Here is a 19,779-nt window from a genome sequence, read left to right as displayed (position 1 = left end):
TATTACGTTGCAACCACAGTACTTTTTGTCCGACAAAATGGCTTTTCTCTCACTTAGCAACATAGATTTGCTTAAATGTTCGTGTAATCGCGACGTGTCTTTATTTACCTGTTTTTCGACGCTAACGTCTTCATCTTTCTCTCCCTCAGTTCGGCGCGCGGGAAGCTTCCCGCCTCCAGCGCTCGGCCCCGCCCCCCTCTGAACTACATCAGCTGACCCGAACTTTTCTCACCCCATCAGAAGACACGGATCAACCTATACAAACTCTCCTGCGCCGTCCATTCAGAGCCCGGTCCTGCCGTCCTCTCATCTGCTGGGGGTCTCGGGCGCTTCAGGGACTTCATCTAGCTGCAGGTGAGTTTTGGAGGAACTAAATATATATAAACAGTGCAAACGATCATTTATAACGTTACATTAAATTAAGGTTTAATCAGTATATTTTGCTGAAGTGATGTTCGTTGACCAGTTGTGCTTGGCACTGAAGAATTAAGACGCTAAATAGTCTAAATGCTCTGACATTTTTTTTAATAAAATAAGCACTTTTATCTGGCTCCTGTGTTTTATGTTCAGTCATTCCATTTTAATGGCGATGGAAAAAACGTATAAATTTATATACGTTTATAAGAGAGTGATAAAAATGCAGATTTTAGAACTTAATTGATATGAACTCTTCATTCACTTTTTAATTAGACTATTTAATAAATGAATGGGTAAAATTAGTACGCGGAACATGTTGTGGCCACAAGATATAGGGACGGTGTTAGCAGTTACACTGAAAATGCTTTATTTTATGAATGTTTTGAGCTTGTGATTTGATATAAATAGTTTAAGACGTAGGTTCTGGCTTAATTCCGTTGTGTCTTGTCTCTGTGTCTCTTGTCGCTTTCACATCCCTCAGTTGATCTGTTAGCATGCTGGCGTAAGACCGAGTTCTGTCTGAGATCTGTGAAGTGCTGAAGGATGATGCCCTGGACGGGCGGTGCTCTACTCTTCCTCCTGTTGACTGTGGTCCGAACTGCAGGTAAAACTCACTCGAAAGTGTCCAAGGGGGTCGCCCCGGAATACAAAGGATTACGAGGCCGCGGGTTTCGGCGGGTTGCAGGTGAAGGAGAGAGCAGCCAGGCGCATTTCTCAAGGCTGCATGTGAAAGCTTGAGCAGACGTGTGGTGATTTGGGGTGAATGCGAATGATCTGTGTGTGACCGAAGTGTGAGTTGCGTTCGCGTCTCTGAGTTGGACGTAAGCTGTTACGTTTAGTACGTATTAGCACGTGTGTGTTTTGGAGTATTGCGACGTAGCACGGTGCAGTAATCAGTAGTAATACTGTATTGAGAACTGCACATCAGAAACGTGACACAAAAGTCATAGTATTATTAAAGAAGCTCAACTATAATAGTGGATACTGGAATAGCATTGATATTATCAATGGTTGCAAATTCTTTGGATTCGGTGAAAGAAAATACTGACACGTTGTTCTGAAAATGTTTTAACCATTCTCTGAGGACCACTTATAACGTGGTCAAGATCTCCACAACAAAACGAACATAATTTAGAACGTTTTCTGTGCTGTTTTTAACCCTCATCATGCGTTTGATGTTGGAGGTGTGGAGTAAACACCCGCTGCTATGACTGGATACTAGTCACCGCTGATATTCCTCAAAGATGGATGCTGCAGTGGTTAAGGTCAAAAATGCATGAATAAAAAATATAGTAAAAAGCAATGGCGAGCAATAAATACAGTTACAAATCCGATATAGTCTGCACAGCATTGTCTTTAAGTTTAAATTTTGCTGAAAATCCCGCATTTAATTTAGCCTTGTTTATCAACAAAATCCATGGTAAAATGAAGTGAACCGAGTTCTTACTGTTGTGGTCCGGATCTTCGTTAAAAATAAAGTTCAATGCAAAGCAAACGCTGTTTCGTTTTAAGGTTTTTTTCCAATAACTTGGACAGCATCTCGTCTTCGTGACATCTTCATGTGTTTCGCCTCTTTGAGTCGTCTGCGTGTGTTTCAGTGTCCAGCAGAGAGCTGCAGTGCTCCATGTGGCCTGTGGGGGCGCTGCATCCAGTTCGGGCTCAACTGGAGCGCTTTGAGGCGGGACCGGGCTGTGCGGCCAGAGAGGGCGGAGCTAAAGAGACCCATGTGATTTCTGTGGGCAAAGCTTCTAACAAACAAGTATGAGGCATTCGTCCACTCGTACTTTTCCGGTCGGTGTCCAAACGTCACATTTGGCCGTCCTGTCCGCAGGTAACGGTGGTGTTAAGACCCCTGGCCGTCTCTCAGCCCGTCAACCGGCCGGTGATTCTGGTGCTGAGTTCCCAGCATGCCGTGCACTGGGTGTTGGAAAACGAGGGACTGCCGCACAACATCAACGTGCTGGTGCAGGTGTGTGATGCTGCTGGAGAAATGTAGCATTATATCACTTTCTCAGAAATCAGTGCTCTGCAGTGAATGGGTGCCGTCAAAATGCAAGTTCAAAAAACAAATTAAAAATAAATGCATTTAAAAAAAATCATTTTTAGCCCCTGGTCAAAATACTAGTCATCAATAAAGATGCTTCTTCCAGTGGAAAGGTCCATCCACTGTTTTCACTTATTTTGACGCTTTGTGTTTCATTTACTTTTCATAATCTATTTTAAACTTGATTTTTTTTCATCTGGTTATAGACTTGTATGTAGTTTTGTGTATTTTTGGCCCCTACAGGTAAATATAGGCCTATAGGTTTAAGGGTTACTCCGCCCCAAAATAAACATTTTGTCATTATTCACTTGCTCCACACCACACTGCCAAGACATGCTCTGAATGCTCCATCTGCCATCGTTGGTTCAACCGTAGTGTTATGAAGCGACGACAATTTCGTTTACATGAAATAAAACAAAAATAATGGCTTTATTCCACAATTCGGCACCGTAACTTCACCGTAGCGTCATTTAAGTGCCATTTTGGAGAGTATTGCTGCACACGAAATACGTATGTTCTTCTGCGTCAGTCGCAAAGCAGTAATGCGCCATTTGCAAATCAAAACGTAAATACACGTAGAAAACATATAGCGGCTGACAGAAGAGTATACATAGTTTGCATACTGAGGATGTTCTCCAAAATGGCGCTACATTGCGTTACGGTTGAACCACCGATGGCAGATGGACTATTCTGACGATGTCTTTCGTACTTCTCTGCGCCTTGAAAGTGTTTATTATATGGCAGTTTTCATCCAAAATGTCTTAGATTGTGTTCAAAAGAAGAACAAGGCTTTGACGGGTTTGGAACGTTATGGGGGTAAGCGATTAATGACAATTTTCGTTTTAGGGATGGAGTATCCCTTTAACTGTGTTCAGTACAGGTTATAGCTCTACGCATGCATGTTTTGCTGCCAAAAGCCTTGGCTTTATGATGTTAAAAACTGGTTTTACTTCGGTACAGTTGCTTTAATTAGAGAAACGTTAAATCTAGAGGTACACCTGCTCTCCCAGGTGTCTCCCAACTCCACGGCCGTCTCTTGGAGCTTGTCCATCCGCGTGACCCATGTTCCTTCTCTGCCCCGGCGGCCTCGAGTCCTGCTGCGCTGGATCCTCCAGCGCCACGCCACCGTCTCGTCGCTCACGCACACCGTTCAGGCAAACCGTGTCTACCTCCGTCTGGGAGAGGGTGAAAACACACAGCCGTGCTTTTACTTAAATTGTTTGAAATTTGGCGCATGCTTCATTCCGTCTTCGTTCCGTCTGGAATCCAGATGCAAGCATGCCGAGCGAGTGCCGCCTGCGGTCTCCGTTTCTGTCCCAGAACTATCTGGCCTCAGAGCTTCAGGAGCAGGAGGTTCACGGCTGCGTCCCGTCAGACCGGCCCGCGGAGACAGAGGTCCACGTCATCCGTCTCTGGTCCTCGGGATCAGGCCTGTGCGGGTGAGTGGAACATCTTAAACTGAGACGAGAAGCAGAGGTTCATATAGACCGACCACAGATTCAAGAGTGAACTATTTCCTTAACGTCTTTGCATGAGCATAGCATGTGCATAAAGTTGTGTCGTTGTTACATAAAAATACTGCAGAAAAATGTACATGTAAAACATTTTGCAATGGAAGCAATCAAAGTCTCAAGTCTCGGTTAGCTTAACGCATTACATGTAGCAAGGCTTTTTTTTATAATATAATGGAAAAGGAATAAAGCATCCTAGCCTTAGAGCCCTTTTCGTGCTTGTATAATAAATGAAAAAGTATAAAAATCGACCAAATAGATAAATAAATTTCATGATTTGAGTAACAAAATTAGCTTTATATGTAATGAACGTCAAAGTGTCTCTCTCTGTCTCAGCTCGCTGCAGGTGGAGGTGTCTGTCTCTCTGCTGCCTCCAGTGGCTGGTTCAGGCTATCACAGGATCGTCCTGATCCTCAGCAGCGCCGTTCCGGTCAACTGGGCTCTGGTGGCTCCAGAGGTCAAAGGTCATGTCAGGGTCTATGTAAGTTACATTTCCGACGCGTGCACGCTTTTTGGCGAAAACGCTTACTTGGCTATGATCAGGTGCTCTCTCTTGCTCAGTCGTCCAACAGCGTGAGTCCGCCGTACCGAACCCAAGCTCCCAGCCTCAGCATGACCAGCACCGTGACCTCTGACCTCCTCGGCACCCCCGACCTTCTGGAATGGGCCGATAAGAACGGCTTTCCCGAGCTGACGTCGTACACCGAGGCTGATCTGGCCAATCGCTTCGTCGTCAGGCTGACGGAAGGTGGAAAAGATTGGAAAACTGACTTTTTATCTATTTATCGATGCACTTTCACTAACTATTTATTAAAAAGCATTCGGTAGATTAGGTTAGGGTGTGGTCTATGTAGACAGCGAAGGTTTGTGACGGAGCCGTGTCTGTGGTTCAGGAGGGTCAGACACCGAACTGAGGTCTTCAGACGGGCGGCACGATGACATCATGACAGGAAGGAGCAGAGAGGCGCTCAGCAGCCGCTGTGAGGGCGGAGCTCTTGCTGTTACCGTGGATACACAGATGCTACAGGTAACCGATAGACACATTGCAATACTATTGCTTCCTTACTGCTTATCTGGCTAAATTAAAGCAGTGAGCCCCAGGAAGCTGTAGTTTACAGTGAATATTCCTGCCGAACCACGGCTTCACAGGCTTTTTCATAAAACGGTTATTCCATATACATAGCAAGCTTTCGCAAAATAAAATAACGTGTAATGATATTAATAAAAACAATGCAGCTCCTCAGAAACGGTTGTGGTTGCTACAAAGTGGTTGCCTAGCAACACACAAATGCAAACAAAGGTGTATGTTTCAGCTTCGAACTTGGCTCAACCAATCAGAATCAAGGACTGGAACTATCTTCATATCATTTTATATATACATGAAACATTTATTAAAGATACAAGTGACTCTAAATCAGTTTATGGTTCACAGCTAAAGTTGTTTTTCTAATTTAAAAAAATTCATTTATATTTTATATATTTTCTGCCTGATTTTAAATTTTGATTAAAGTTTTTGTAATTGCGTGCTAATATTTAGTACTTTTGTATTATTATTAATTGCTATTTTAGTTTATTTGTTATTTAGTGTAATTAGATTAGAGCATTTAAAGGTAAGGTAAATAAAAATAAATGTTGCAATTAAATGCCTAATTAGTTTATTGCTTTACAATTAGTTCATAATTAAAGAACTAACTTAACTAACTAAAGAAATAAAAAATATTAATATTTTTTTTACTTCCTATTAATCATAAAGGACAAAAGAATACCAAAAGAATAAATAAATAAAATGAAGCAGCACAGCTGTTTTGAACATTGATAATTAGCATATTAGCTTGATTTCAAAACAGTTCTTTTAATATTTCACAATATTGTTGTGTATGTACACAGATTTTTCCAGTGTCGGCAGTGACCCTGCGAGATCACAGCTGCCGAGGTGAATTTAACGGAAGCCATTTCCTGTTGGTTTTCCCAGTCATTTCCTGCCAGACGGAGGGAGAAATGGACGGAGTGAAGGGAAGAGTTCATTATACAAACACAGTGAGAGAGACACATTATTAAACAGAATTATAAAAAGCCGATGCGACTGTCGTATGATTGTTTTCAGCACGAAAAGCTGATATTTTCAATACAGCACGGGTTCGTAGTGACCGCTGATCTTTTAATATCCAGATAGTACAAAACTGTTAATTTCTGAAATACAGTAAAGAAAGCTGACCTGGGTCACAACGTCATCTTATTACTGTGTGTAACCACACACCTAAAACACCCGGGTCGCGCTGAACCAGATCCAGCAGAGGTTTGGAGCGTCTTCAAAAGACATGGAGGAAGAGCGGTTCATTTCCTATTGCTATATCTTCTAATTATTTTGAAGGTGTTCCTGTGGAAACAGAAACCATCCGAGGGTTTGAACAACGAGACAAGCGGGGAGGTGTTGGACGAGACGAGCCTGATAGCCATTCATGTGAGTGTTTCAGACCCTCAACGTGTGCTTCAGGGAGCATCTGAACTGTAATGGATATCTGACTGATCTGAAACTATATTTAATGATTCAAATGAAGTCTCTTATTGCTGGAGTGCTAGTCTTGCTAGGCTGCGTGGGTCCTGGGGTGTTCTGGGAGAGATTACCAAGTAATGAACGCTGTCAAGGTCCTTTGCCAAAATAGTATAAAAAGTATTGCTTCGTTAAGTTCAGATTGAATCTCTAATTGCATATGAAATATTTAGACAAAGTGTTTCATATTTTTTATTAGTTGGCAGTCAATGGGACAGTCGCGTTTTTCTTGCTTTACCTAATTTGAAAAAAGTAGTGACGGTTAATCATCGCATCTGAAATAAATGTTTTCTTTACTACGCTCACATATGTTTTAAAAGTATTTACATGCACGTACATTTATATTCTAATATTTTACATTGAATATAAAAATAATATAGAAACATAACACATTTTTCTTAAATGTAGACATGCATGTGTTTGTATTCGTATATACATAATAGATATACACAGTGTACACACATATATTACGTAAACCTTTAAAAACCCTTATTTTGGATGCTGTTAATCATGATTAATTGTTTGACAGCACTAGACAAACTCCTATTGTGTTACCTGAAACAGGGTCATGAGATCCTTCAGAAATCCTTTCTGCTGCTCAAGAAACCTTTCAAGTTATTATCAATGTTGAATTTCATTTTAGGATTCTTTAATGAACAGAAAGTTCCCAAGCACAGCGTTTATTTTAAATATCATCTTGCAGTTTTATAAATGTCTTCGTTTAATTGCATTTAATGCATTCTCGCCAGATAAAAGTATTAATATATTTCGATTTAAAAAGAAATCGTAGTGACCCCAAACGGTTTGTTTCTCATCACGTCTGTTCAGATCAGCTGTGAATCGTCTCTGATCCCTCCTGTGAGTCCGACCGGCGTGACTCCATCCTCCAGGCCTGAGGAGGCGCTGCGCTTCAGCCCCTGGGTGCCGAGAGGCCCCGCCGCTCCGGTCCTGTCCATGCAGCTGTTCGTCACCGAGGCCTACGAGAAGAGAGCCGTGGGGCCCTGCGTGATCACCGCGTACGACCGCGTCTACGTGCAGGTCAGCGCTATCAGTGGCGTTTGTTCGCTCGTGTCCTCTCTGGCGTCTCCTGAAGGTCAGAGAGGATGATAGCACGGCGGTGGACTCCATAACATGATTAAAAGAGCCCAAGGACAGGAGACTCCTGTCGCCATGTGGAGGTTTCAGTAGTGCGTGTCAGTGAAGGCCACAAGTGAACGTGTGCACAAAAAAGTGGAACTACAAGCTACACTTACAGCTTAGCAGTGTATGATGTGAATGAAAACAAAATTAGTACCCACAAATAATAGATATTTCATAATAGAATAATAGAGTCATAGTTTACAAGAAACCTACACCTCAACAAAGATTTATATATATATAAATTAAACATGCATAATTAAGAATAGTAAAGTTAAAATCTGCAACTAAAAATATGAGTAGTAGTGCTACATTTTTCTTATTTCTAAAGAACTTGCTAGGGTGGCTTTTAGCATATTGCAAGGCGGTTGCTATGTGGTTGCTATGCTGTTGCTTTTTATTGCTTGGGTGTTCTGAGGGTTTGCTACGCGGTTGCTAGGCTGTCGCTTTAAGGTTGTTGGGCTGTTGCTATGTGATTGCAGGGCTTTTACTATGTGTTTGAAGGGGTATTCTGAGTGGTTGCTTGGTCGTTGCTATGTGGTTGCTGGGTTCTTCTAGGTGTTTGCTGGGCTGTTGCTATGTGATTGCTGGGGTTTTCTGATTGCGTGCTATGCTGTTGCTATGTGGTTGCTAAGCTGTTGCTATGTGATTGCTGGGGTGTTCTGATTGTTTGCTACGCTGTTGCTATGTGGTTGCTGGGGTTTTCTGAGTGGTTGCTAGGCCGTTGCTATGTGGTTACTGGGTTGTTCTAATACGATTGCTGGGCTGTTCTGAATGGTTGCTGGAATGATTTGAGTGGTTGATTCAACGTCATTTCTTTCTGTTTCTCTCGTTCAGATCTCGGTGGCTTCTGGTGTTGCGGAGGCCGTGGAGCTCCAGTCATGTTTCGTCTCTCCTCTCTCAGATCCGCAAGCTCACAGCGGCTGGTCCGTCATCACAGACTCCTGCCCATCTGACCCGTCCTTCAAACTGAGCCACAGAGAAACCCGGGAATCCACAGACAGCACAGGACATGATGAAGACGAGGAAGAGGAGAAGACAGACAGGAAAGATGACAGAACACTGTCGCAGCCGCTCTTTCGCTGGAGACACATGGCGCGACAGAATAAAGACAAGACAAGACCCGACAGACTCGGACCGAGGAGACTTGAGGAACGCAGACAGAAGAGACAGGAGGACGATCGCGAGAGCGCAAACACGCTGAGGTTCAGTTTCGTCCTGCGCCCCGTCTTTAATAACTCCATCCAGTTCCTGCACTGCCGTCTGCGTCTGTGTGCATCAGAAGAGGGGCCCTCGGGGGCCGCCGCTGGGATCTGCAGAGATGGGCCTCTGATTCCTGCTCTCACACGCGCAACCGCTTCTCAACAGGTAATGAACTGTAATGTGGGAAAATGTACTTTTTGAAACTTTGAATCAGTCAAATCAATTGTTTTGCAAAATGATTCACTGTTTCAAAGCTAACAAAGGGAAAGAAAGGTGGACATATCCATGAAAACACCTTTAGAACCCAACTGTGAATGTTTTATTGAAAGTGCAATTATTAAAATCAATAAAACCAGACAATCTGTGATTCTGTTGCATTGTTCTTCCTGACTGCACATCATCAGTGTAGTTTGATTCATGAACCAATGACTCTTATTAACCAGTTCTCTTATGACTCACAAACCCATGAGTTATGAGTTATTCCCTCAGTTTGGTTGTATTAGCTATTTATATTATGTCATCCACATCCAATTGTTTCATAATACAGATTTCAAAAACCAAAATGTGTTCTCGTCTTGTACCAGAAGTTGCAAAATTGCGCATAGCTTCAATTATCAATAGTACTAAAAGAATGTAATGCAACTGGAATCAATTTATCTTTAGGACTAATGAACACTGAGATCTCAACATGACATAATTTACTCATCACATGTCAATATCTGCTAATTAATTCACACCTGTCTGTCTTTCTATCATTCAGTGTGAGGACAGAAATCTCTCTCGGCCGGCGTTGGTCACGTATCCTGCTGGGTTTTTGGCTCCCCCTGCTGGTTTGTGCACGTCCTCGTTCTCAACTCTCATGCACACAAACGTTTTTCAATACTTTAACACTTTAATTGGTTTTTGTGTCTATGTGTGCGTTTCTCAGGCAAACTCGCTCAGAAGCCGGCTGAGATGTCGAAGCAGACTCCTGCGCACAGCGGTGTGTTTTACCCCTCAAGTCACTTTTGGTTCACTGTTTACTTACCATTCACTTGTTAAGACGTATTGCAGAAGAGCAAATAAAAAAAGTCTTGTGAATGTCTTGCAGATGACTAACCGACGTCTCCGTGACGTACGTGTGCTATCAGGGACCCAGAAAGCGCACACCCTGATAGCACACGTACATCTTAGAGATGTCTATTTGATGTCAAATAGACGTCTTGTTAAATGTCTTTAATATGTTTATGATTTAGAATATATGTAAAACTAATCTAATCTAAAAGATGTCTGTCAGACATTAGACAGGAGATGCGGTCTAATCTATAAGATGTCAGCTTTACATGCATCCTATAGGCTACAATAAACATCTAATAAACATATTTTTGAAATCTGAATGAAAGCGGCCCGTATTGCAAACGCTCTAAAAATCAGACATCTTGCAGATATAAATGCAGACGTCAAACAGAAGTCTCTGTGATGTTCATATCAGGGTAAAGTACATAAAAAAACTATTTTTGGAGCAAAAAGAAATAGCACACGTACATCTAGAAGACGTCTATTTGACGTCTTCATTTACATCTGCAAGACGTATTATTTAGGTTGTTTGCTCATATGCAATGCGTCTATTGGATGTATCCTTTTAGATGTCCAATAGACGTCTATTAGATGTCTTTAAGATGTTTATGATTTACAGTGTATGTAAACCTGACATCTGCAAGACGTCTGCCAGATGTTTGTAGACAGGAGATGCTTTCCAGATCAAGAGATCTTTAACAGACATCTTGCAGATGTGCTATCTGCAGTATCGAGCTGGGCATTTCACAACGATAATTGCCTCGCGGACGTCAAATTAAGGTTATCTGGTTTGTGTTTCAGAAACGGAAGAGGGTCCAGTGTTCGTGGTCGTGTTCTTTGCGTTTGTGATGGGTTTGTGTCTGATGGGGGCGCTGTGGTGTGTTTACAGTCATACAGGTACAAACACGCGCAAACAGCATTTTGCTTTCTTCGTGGCAGCTGGTTACTAACTTAAAACACGCCTGTTGGTTGTCAGGGAGGCGTGATACGAGCCAGCGAGACGGTATTATAGAGAGCACTCTACAGGACATCGGATCCAGAAACCCACCGACGCCGATGGAGCAAACCAGCTGTTTCCACGAGGAGGACTAAACCACTGTCGAAATCAAAACATGACACACACGAACAAACTCCATGTGCTTTTTGCGTGTACCGCTGTTTTGAGGTGCTTACTGACGTATTTCACTTGCTGCTTTTTTTACGCCTTTTAAATATTCTGCGTTGTAGCACATAGGCCTTCGGCTTTTAGCAATTCCAAGCTTGCAGAACTTGACATTACAGACATACTTGCACTTTGACCAAGAGACTACTGTTGCATTGCGTGTTTATTATTAAACGTCAGATCATTTACATAGAGTGATTACCGTTCATTAAATGTTCTGACGGCCAATCACAACGAGCCTGGAAGCTATAATTCTGCCATGTAACCTGCTGTGTGTGTTAACATGCTTCAAAATACAATCGAGTTAGATATACATAAGCAAACAAGTTTGTTCGGGTGCAAGCATCTGTCGGAAACATCGCATACTGGGCTTTTTGGGTGAATTATAAGGAGTCCCCTGTACGGCAGTGTGCAGGGTGTCTCTCAGGTCCCGTGGTAGAGTCCGCTGTGGCTCTGTAGGTGGCGCTGCAGGTCCAGTCTCCTCTGGAAGCTGAGGGGACAGTGCGAGCAGCTGAACGGCTGGTAGCTGCTGTGCTTTCTGCTGTGAGTGATCAGATTGGAGCTCTGACTGAACGCTTTACCACACACCACGCACACATGAGGCTTCTCACCTGAGGGACGACAGCGGTCGCACGTTAGACGCTACAAAGACGCCTTAAAGAACACAAGTAAGCTTAAACGCAAGTACCTGCGGTTTCACTTTTGCAACACCACCTTCTTTTTCAACTCGGTAGTTCATTTCTGTGCACGGGCTACAGATAGGACTAGAACAATGACGATATTTGCATCCCAAACTGGTGCGTTTTTGACCATGACAATTTATTAATATGTCACGTGCCGATTTGCAGCGGTGATTCACACGTGTCTCGGCTTTGAAAAGCATCAGACGCTGGTAGAGACCAAACAGGGAAGTTCTAAAACACTTAGGCCCGGTTGCAAAGACAGGGCTTAGCCTAAGCCAGGATTAGGCCATTTTTATGAGCATGCCTTAGATAAAAGCATTACCGGTGTGCGTCTTGAGACAAAAGAAAGTTTAAAACCTTTTAAGATCAGTCAGTGCAGGTTTCTTTCAGTTGAAACAGCTCAGAAACAGCTATTCTGTGCAATCGGTGGTATATGGTTTCACGAACAGGATCTAGCTTAAACCAGGACTAGTCATTAGTTAAATTAAAACATTTAAGCAACTTTTACAAAATGCATCTTCACACAGAACAATGACTTATTTTAAGTTATGTCAGCGCGAGATATTTTTAGTGATAGCTGTTAAATTTGTTAAATGCAACTAGTTAATGTGGCTTTGTGCACATTTTTAACACAAAGACAAATTTGACCAAATTCGGCAACATCTTTCTCTCTTCTGACCAGCATAGTCAATCTCTCTATATTGTATTTTCCAGAGATTAGGACTCATTAGGACTGCGTTCTGCCTTTTAATTTTTAAATTAAGAATGCCATTGTTTGTTTTACCTGTGTGTATGAACGTATGTTTCTTCATATCAGACTTCTGGTGGAATCTCTTTCCGCAGTAGGGACACGGGAACGGCCGCGTGTCCGAGTGAATGAGCAGGTGTGTGGAGAGAGTCGACGACCTCTTAAACACCTTCCCACAAACCTTACAGACAAAGCTCCGCTCCTGAAACACACATCTGGATTACATCCTTCATCGCTATTTGATGAGACTGCCAAGAGTTTGTTTAATGTGAAGTCATTAAATGATTAGTCAGATGTAATAAACCTTAGGTAGGGTATTTACCCTGAGTACTCCTGTATTTTTGTACCCATAAGGCTGTTGGGCGTGGCCCGAGGATCCGGCCAATGGGAGAGCAGCCCTGTTGACATGTGACTTGCACAAGTGCGATGTCAAACCCACAGCAGAGGACAGGAGCTACAGAAGACATAGCAATATCATAAACACCATATCATAAGTGGAAATAACAGTGTTTTACATTGTTTTGATGTGTTATGTAACTATAGCGTGATCATGTCTGGGGCTTTAAAAGTGCGCGTCGTCACGCATGAAGCGTGAAATGTTTGAAACCCACACGAAACCCACAGTCGGGAAAGTGTGAAAATCTGACAGGTGTTCGGTTCAGGACTAAAGCGTTGTCAAATCTGAACTGTCCAAGTATTTAAACCATTAGAAAAGTAGCCTAGTTGCGATTCTTGTTCTGTGCTGTTCGGCGAAGGACAGACACGGCGGTTCCTCACCTTCTCACAGAGTGGACATCCACACAGCGGCGTCTGGACGTTGCTCAGCTGATGGTGGCTGAGTAAAGCCTGAATCAGTCGCTCCAGCTCGCTCTGTCTCTCCACCGCAGCAGAGCAGGACAGGGTAGAAAACGGACAACCTCCAGACTGCTCGCCTGCCAGAACACACCAAACAAGACGTCCTGTCTCTTCATCTCGGCGTGCAAAAACATTTTTGGGGCACGCATACTGAATCGCTCTTCATTGAGGCTCATTTACACCAACAGCCCGTGGTCCTATGACTGAGAGCATCAATAGCAGTTGTATTCTGTGTGCTATTTATATGCAAAAATGTACTTTTTTGAGTTCGCGCACTTTATTGGTGTGCATATCAAATCAATTTTTGCATATATAGTAAGCCAAATAAACAGAAAATCGGGCCTTATATTCATAAGTGCACTGCCATTTTGTCTCAGGCTTAAAATTTAACGTTCGTTAAAGCTTGGTGGGTTCTGATTGGCTGTCAAACCGTTAGCTGGAAAAACTGCTGAAAGTGATTCCAGTGATATCATTACTTTGCGTAATTTAGGACGTATTTTGAAACGTTTTAAAAGGTTATGTTGCCCTTGGTTTGAAAGGGGACGTTACAGCTCTCCACAAAGCATCATGGGAAATATATTCTTAAAACTGAACGGCACAGCACAAGGCAGTTGAAACGGTTTTGGTTGTTATTATTAAACATTCATAAATATTCCCAGCTAACATGGATTGTTCTCAGAACGTTCTGGCAGGGTTCTCCGTGTTATGAGCAAATGTTGCTCCAATGTTAGTAGAACATTTGTTTTAAGTTTATGCTCTGGAAATGTGAGCACAACAACGGAAACATTTATTTGGACGTTAATCTAAAATGTTGCACTACGCTAGATTAAGAATTGTTACTGCTCTTGTCACAAATGAAGATATTTTGTAAAAAGTAACCGGTTGTTTTTGGCCACCATTGGCTTCCATGGTATTGTTTTCCCTACTATGGAAGTCAATGGTGACCCAAAACAGGCTGGTTACTTTCTTCAAAATATCTTCATTTGTGTGAGAAAGTAATGCATTTATTGCATATCATGCTCAATCTGCCACACCCTTCCTGTCACTGCCGGCGTTGAACTGTTCTTCATGTACCTGCAGTGGATGAGGGCCAGGGTCGAGGTTCACCTCCGGCTCCCTCGGGGCTGTTCTGGGCTCGACTGCTGTCGGTGGATGAGCCGGGCAGCAGCTCCAGAGCCGTGGAGTGACAGCTGGACGCCCGTCCGTCATGACGTCCGTGCTGAGAGTGGGCGGAGCGTGTGGAGTGATGCCCCGCCCTCTTGCTTTTCACTAGAAAAGATCGTGGCATTTCAGAAGCGGAGGACTGAAGCCACGACAGACGAGGTCGGGTTACGATCTGAAATGAAAGCGCAACAATAATCATTGTAAACGAGTTCAGTGAACGCTACGATGCATTTATTCATGATAACTAGTATCAATAACACTTTGAATATCCATATTAGAAGATAAATGAAAAAATAAAGCTAAATGCTATAAAACACAAGTAATATTATAAAAAAGAAAGTCCAAAAAAAAGTATAATTAAATTAAATAATAAAAATTGTATTGAATTTAAAATTTTAAAAGGCCTCTAACCCTAAAGCTTTTTTCTCTTTTTCTATGTCCTCATTTTAGTTTTATGTCGTATACAAAAAAATAAATATGTAACCCTGACCTTGCTTTGCTTTAAAGTGTCTTCTAAATAACAAAATGTAAATGTAAATATACTTAAATTAACATTTAATAAATAAAAACATTAACATATTTAAATATATATTTATCCAAAACAGGATATTTATTTATAACAGGATATAACATTCATATACAACAGTAGGAAAAAAAACAAAACATTATTTGTATATTTTAAATAATGTGATATTTATTAGAATTTATTTTATAATAATTTGTATATGTCTATATATTAATATCATACTATTAAACAAAATATAATTATTATAATCAGTTTTGTCACTAATTTTCCACACAAGCTTATAAATGAGGACGGTATTAATTTTATTCAGCAGAAAATAAGAAAAGATTAAATTGGGAGTTAAACTGTAATCAAATTCGTAATGCGAAATGTACCTGTGCGATATTTTCGTAAATTCTCCAACATCAGAAGAAAAATGAACAATTCCGATTATGGTAAGAATATATACTAAAATACTAAAAAAGAAATAATAAATTTTTGACCCCGATACGACGGCAGTTTTGCTCAAACGATAATCTAGCAAAACAGATTGAATGTTTAGCGTGCGGTCGATGGCGCCGCAGCTGTTCGAGCCCGAATTCAGTTAAAACGACAGAATCTGAGGTTTAGAGACGTGAAGCAGCATCAACACCTGCAGCAGCTCACCTGCGTCTCCAAACGTCTCGTGAACCCCCACATCATGAGACTTTACTTGTTAACTTCTATTAAAGCTATTGATGGTAAAAAACCAAAACGCACTGCAATTTCGACCAATTTTCTCCAAACAGGTGTAAAAACAAAAAAGAAGCGGACGCTAAACTAAACTGAACTTAAACCAGTAAGCTGGGGTATATTTGTAGCAATCTCCAAAAATACATTGTATGGGACAAAATGATCTACTTTTCTATTATGCAAAAATTCTTTAGGAAATTAAGTAAAGATCACGTGCCATGAAAATATTAAATAGTCAATTTCTTACCGTAAATACATCAAAACTAAATAAGAAAAGTGAAGGAAAACAATTCAGATGCACTCAGCTATTGTATAATTGCTCTTCTCTTTTTATATATATATATATATTTGTGTGTAGTATTTATATTAATAGCTGTGTTGGTGTCGCACTCACCCTCGGAGGTCCGGCGGCGGGCGATGCAGATGCGTCTGGTTGTGAGAGTTGCGATCCAGTTCTAAAGCTGCTACAGGAAGTTCGAGAGTTTTCTGATGTGTCCTCACCAGACTCGAATCAGGACGGCTGGTAAATCTGCTCCTTCGGGCATCACCGCCGTCCGTGTGCCAACCGGCGCCACTTTCAGTCCAAAGCGCATAAATAAATCTCTCGAATTCTCAAGATGTATGTGAATCGCGTTTCGAAGCATCGAACGTTTCTCCCACAGTTCATCGGGAGCAATAAATGAGTCACCAGCAGCTAACAGGAAATGTCTTTTGAATATTCTGGCGAGGCCATCTCAAAGTTAGAATCAAACATTGTTCTACTGAAGCTCATCTTTTAAGAACATTCTCAAACGTTGGCATTCAGAACCTTTGAGATGTTTGAAATCTTCAGATATCAAAGTCTGGAGGAAACGTGTAGGTTAAGTAAGTGATCTCAACCTCAACAATGCAATAATTACATCGTTCTTTCTCGGAGATGAATGATTGAAGACATTCGTCGAAATGAACTGATTTTTATGCTGAAAATGAAAGCAATGTTAGCGTCCTTTTTCTGAATCTACTGGCAGGGATAGTGCATCCAAAACAGAAAAGGTTACCATTTACTCACCGAGTTGTTCCAAACCCGCATGAGTTTCTTTCATCTGTTTAACACAAAGAAGACTTTTAGAGTAATGCTGGTGACAAAGTGCTGAAAAAAAACCAACATGACAATATGAGAGCGAAACAGTGCCAATATTGTAATATGTTTTCATTTATATTTGCGTAGAAAAACTAGATTAAAATACGAAGGAAATCACTTTTTGCGAATGCAAACACCTTATCGGACACATAGCTCTTACTCTAATCATTGGCCCATTGGGGTCATTTAAAGAAGCAAAACTGATGAAGGTCCATAAAAATGAAAACCAACCTCTGATGATGCAGTGGTCTTGTGGGAGATCTTCTAAAGGCTCCACACCTTCATACGAGCATCAGTGGCTCGAAACTCCTCTCTGGGCTTGCGATCAAACAGGTTGTGAGAAAGGCTGTGAGAAACGGAGGGTTGAATGAAGGCTTCGGGAGTTCACGAGACCACAGAGACGTGAACGCTGCACCCACACCGACCCGCTGTGTGATTTCTCATCTGGTTTGGTTTGTGATTTTGGTGTGTGCAGAGTGCTGAGGGAGATTACCCAGCATGCCGAGGGACAAAGCCTTTGCAATTGGGCAGAACAAGCGAAGGCAACTAATTACAAAGCTGAAGAGATAACGTTAGGAGATCATTTTAGTGTTATTCGTATAAATAGAAGTGTTTTGGTTGTTACTGTATCATTCTTTGCATCAACTGGCAATTTTTATGCTTTACGCTTTTTATATGATGCTATTTAGCAACCGGTTTGAACGAAATGTGCTACAGAGGTGTGACACCTCTTCAAAAAAGAGGTTAAAAGATATGCCTACTATGTGCTAGGTGTTCATTACTTTGCAAAGAGGGAAGGGAGCAATGTAAACGTGCTCTCTGACCTCACCTTTACGTTCGTTTTCGCTTGCAGACACTTTGCTACCAAAGCCACTTTCAAGAAAGCGAGCGCAGCGCTTCGTTCTCGAGTTCCTAGAAAGATGCAAAGAAGACAACGCAGAAAAACGAAGAGATCAAGGCGAACAAAAGAGCCCACCGGGCCCTTCGTCACCCCCTAGAGCTCCTGCTCGTTTTTACCCACAAGCCCACCTGCTCCGTCTGCAGACTCGCAGCCCCTCCGCCGCTCTCACCGCGGAGCGACGCTCCTGACACGACGAGGGAAGGGGTTCGCGATAAGCATCTCGAGTGTCTTGGGTTTGTGGCTCGGGGGATTGACATTCATCTAGTTCAGCTTCATCTGAGTGAGATTCACCAGCTGTGCGGGTCAGGAAAAGAAAAAACACAAAGTACGGCAATCTTTTGAATGATTTAAAAACACCTGCGTAGAATACGCCGCGTTATTAAACTTGGTTTAAAGCGTGTGCACGCCATGAAGTCAGCTGTGTATTGTAATTTATTTAAGAAATGTCTCACTTTAAATCCATGTGATTAACTTGAACCCTGTATTCGGACTGGTATTCGCCCCCGCGAAAAAACGATGAAGGTGACCTTTGTGAAAGACGACTAAACGGTGCATCCATGCTACAAGATAAAAACATTGAACATTAGATTTGGAATCGCATTTGGATCATTTTTTGCGTTTTATGAACGATAAAAACACGGCAAAACTTTTCAAAACGATTTCTTCTACGTGGACTTTAAAGTGGTCGGCTGTTTCTTGGTAATGTAGCTCAGCCCAGTTATTGCTAATAACGTTTTAATTCTAGCTTTCGTCGGTACGTACGTGCACTTTCGCTGAAAACTGTACGCCGAAATTGTGCATGACGTGACCGCAGCTTAAGTTCAAATCATGTTTAACCAAACGCTATCATCTGAATATCTCTGCACCGCATTTGCTACAACTTTGCGGCTGCAGTGAGAAAACAAAGAGGAAGAATGACAAATAAACGTGTCACTTTCTCACGACCCACCTTCTGGTTTTTTTTGGGGGGTGGCAAATCTTCGTTTCATTATGTCCATCTTTTAAAAACAGATATGCGGCCTGTGTTTGAAGAACAGATGATGGCGGCCTGAAAAAGTCACACTTTAAAGCGGCATCTGCCGTTATCGTTTTTTGTGAAGAAAGAAGCACAAACCCACTTCACGAACATGCCAAGCATGTGACGGGGATATGGTTGCTGGTTTTAAACAATGGATGTTGCACTTGAAGACAGTGTGGTTTGTGGTTGATCGTTAATGTGATTCTCCACCTGTGGTTTCTCTGATAGGACACATTTGTGAACTTAAACCGGACTAAAACCACCGTATTCAAACGCACCGAGGCGTAACTAAGAACAGACCTGGAGCGTCTGAGACACGCAGATACAGACCTTTTGATCTGATGCAGGCTTTCGTTGCCCACTTTCACATACGGTAGGCTATATGAAACATTGGCTGCGTAGCAAAAACAATCAAATGCGTGACATCAGTCACCGTCTCTGTGAATGCAGTGAAAGACGATCTAAACCGATAAGATGATTACGCTAGATTACAGATCGAAGCGGACGTGAGAAATCCCCCCACATGACATTCAGCCGGGATGCCATTTCGGGCGCCCCGGGGCCCGGGGTAACTTCACGCCATCTCGCTCTCCGTAGGCCGGTCTTTCTGCTCACCGTCGAGTGCACCGGAGTGGGTGTGTGTGGAGGTGTGTGAATCGCTCTGCTCGAAGGTACTCAAGACACTCACAGTTTCACTATGGGCACGGGGCCGATGACATCATCCCAGAGTAAAGCAGACTCTCTGTCTCTGCGATCGAAAAGATGGAAATGTGACGCAGGTTAAAAAGAGCGTGACCTTTCCACTTCACGCTGCTTTTGATCAGTGTTGTGTAACGGGGTCATTGGGCTTTAGGAAATTACATTACATGAACAAAACTACCTGGTCCAATGGCATCAACGCAGCTTGGTGCACTTTTTTAGCGAGTCTTGAAATACGTACCGATAGGTACATCAGTGCAGTTTCCAAAAGAA

General features: G+C 42.2%; 2 protein-coding genes across 2 annotated transcripts; one reads left to right on the top strand and one right to left on the bottom strand.

The window, feature by feature from the left end:
* Positions 1-244: 244 nt before the first annotated feature.
* Positions 245-11,471, top strand: engl (endoglin, like). The gene is made up of 17 exons (XM_043230546.1): positions 245-354; positions 899-1,021; positions 2,016-2,176; positions 2,249-2,386; positions 3,472-3,646; positions 3,732-3,900; positions 4,309-4,453; positions 4,534-4,720; positions 4,866-4,999; positions 5,860-6,009; positions 6,344-6,433; positions 7,352-7,561; positions 8,498-9,028; positions 9,624-9,693; positions 9,792-9,845; positions 10,721-10,816; positions 10,896-11,471. Exons 2-17 carry the CDS (start codon positions 961-963, stop codon positions 11,009-11,011), a joined length of 2,487 nt encoding a protein of 828 aa, XP_043086481.1. The 5' UTR covers positions 245-354; positions 899-960; the 3' UTR covers positions 11,012-11,471.
* A 33-nt stretch (positions 11,472-11,504) lies between these two features.
* Positions 11,505-16,852, bottom strand: LOC122333054 (zinc finger protein Gfi-1b-like). The gene is made up of 7 exons (XM_043230556.1): positions 16,817-16,852; positions 16,163-16,727; positions 14,442-14,703; positions 13,290-13,444; positions 12,835-12,966; positions 12,549-12,714; positions 11,505-11,692 (listed from the first exon to the last, which is right to left on the bottom strand). Exons 3-7 carry the CDS (start codon positions 14,653-14,655, stop codon positions 11,505-11,507), a joined length of 855 nt encoding a protein of 284 aa, XP_043086491.1. The 5' UTR covers positions 14,656-14,703; positions 16,163-16,727; positions 16,817-16,852.
* Between the last annotated feature and the right edge of the window lie 2,927 nt (positions 16,853-19,779).

The sequence above is a fragment of the Puntigrus tetrazona genome, chromosome 3 (assembly GCF_018831695.1).
Source record: "Puntigrus tetrazona isolate hp1 chromosome 3, ASM1883169v1, whole genome shotgun sequence".
Lineage (NCBI taxonomy): Eukaryota > Metazoa > Chordata > Actinopteri > Cypriniformes > Cyprinidae > Puntigrus > Puntigrus tetrazona.
The sequence above is the reverse complement of the archived record's forward strand: the minus strand, read 5'-3'. Positions and strand labels throughout refer to the sequence as shown.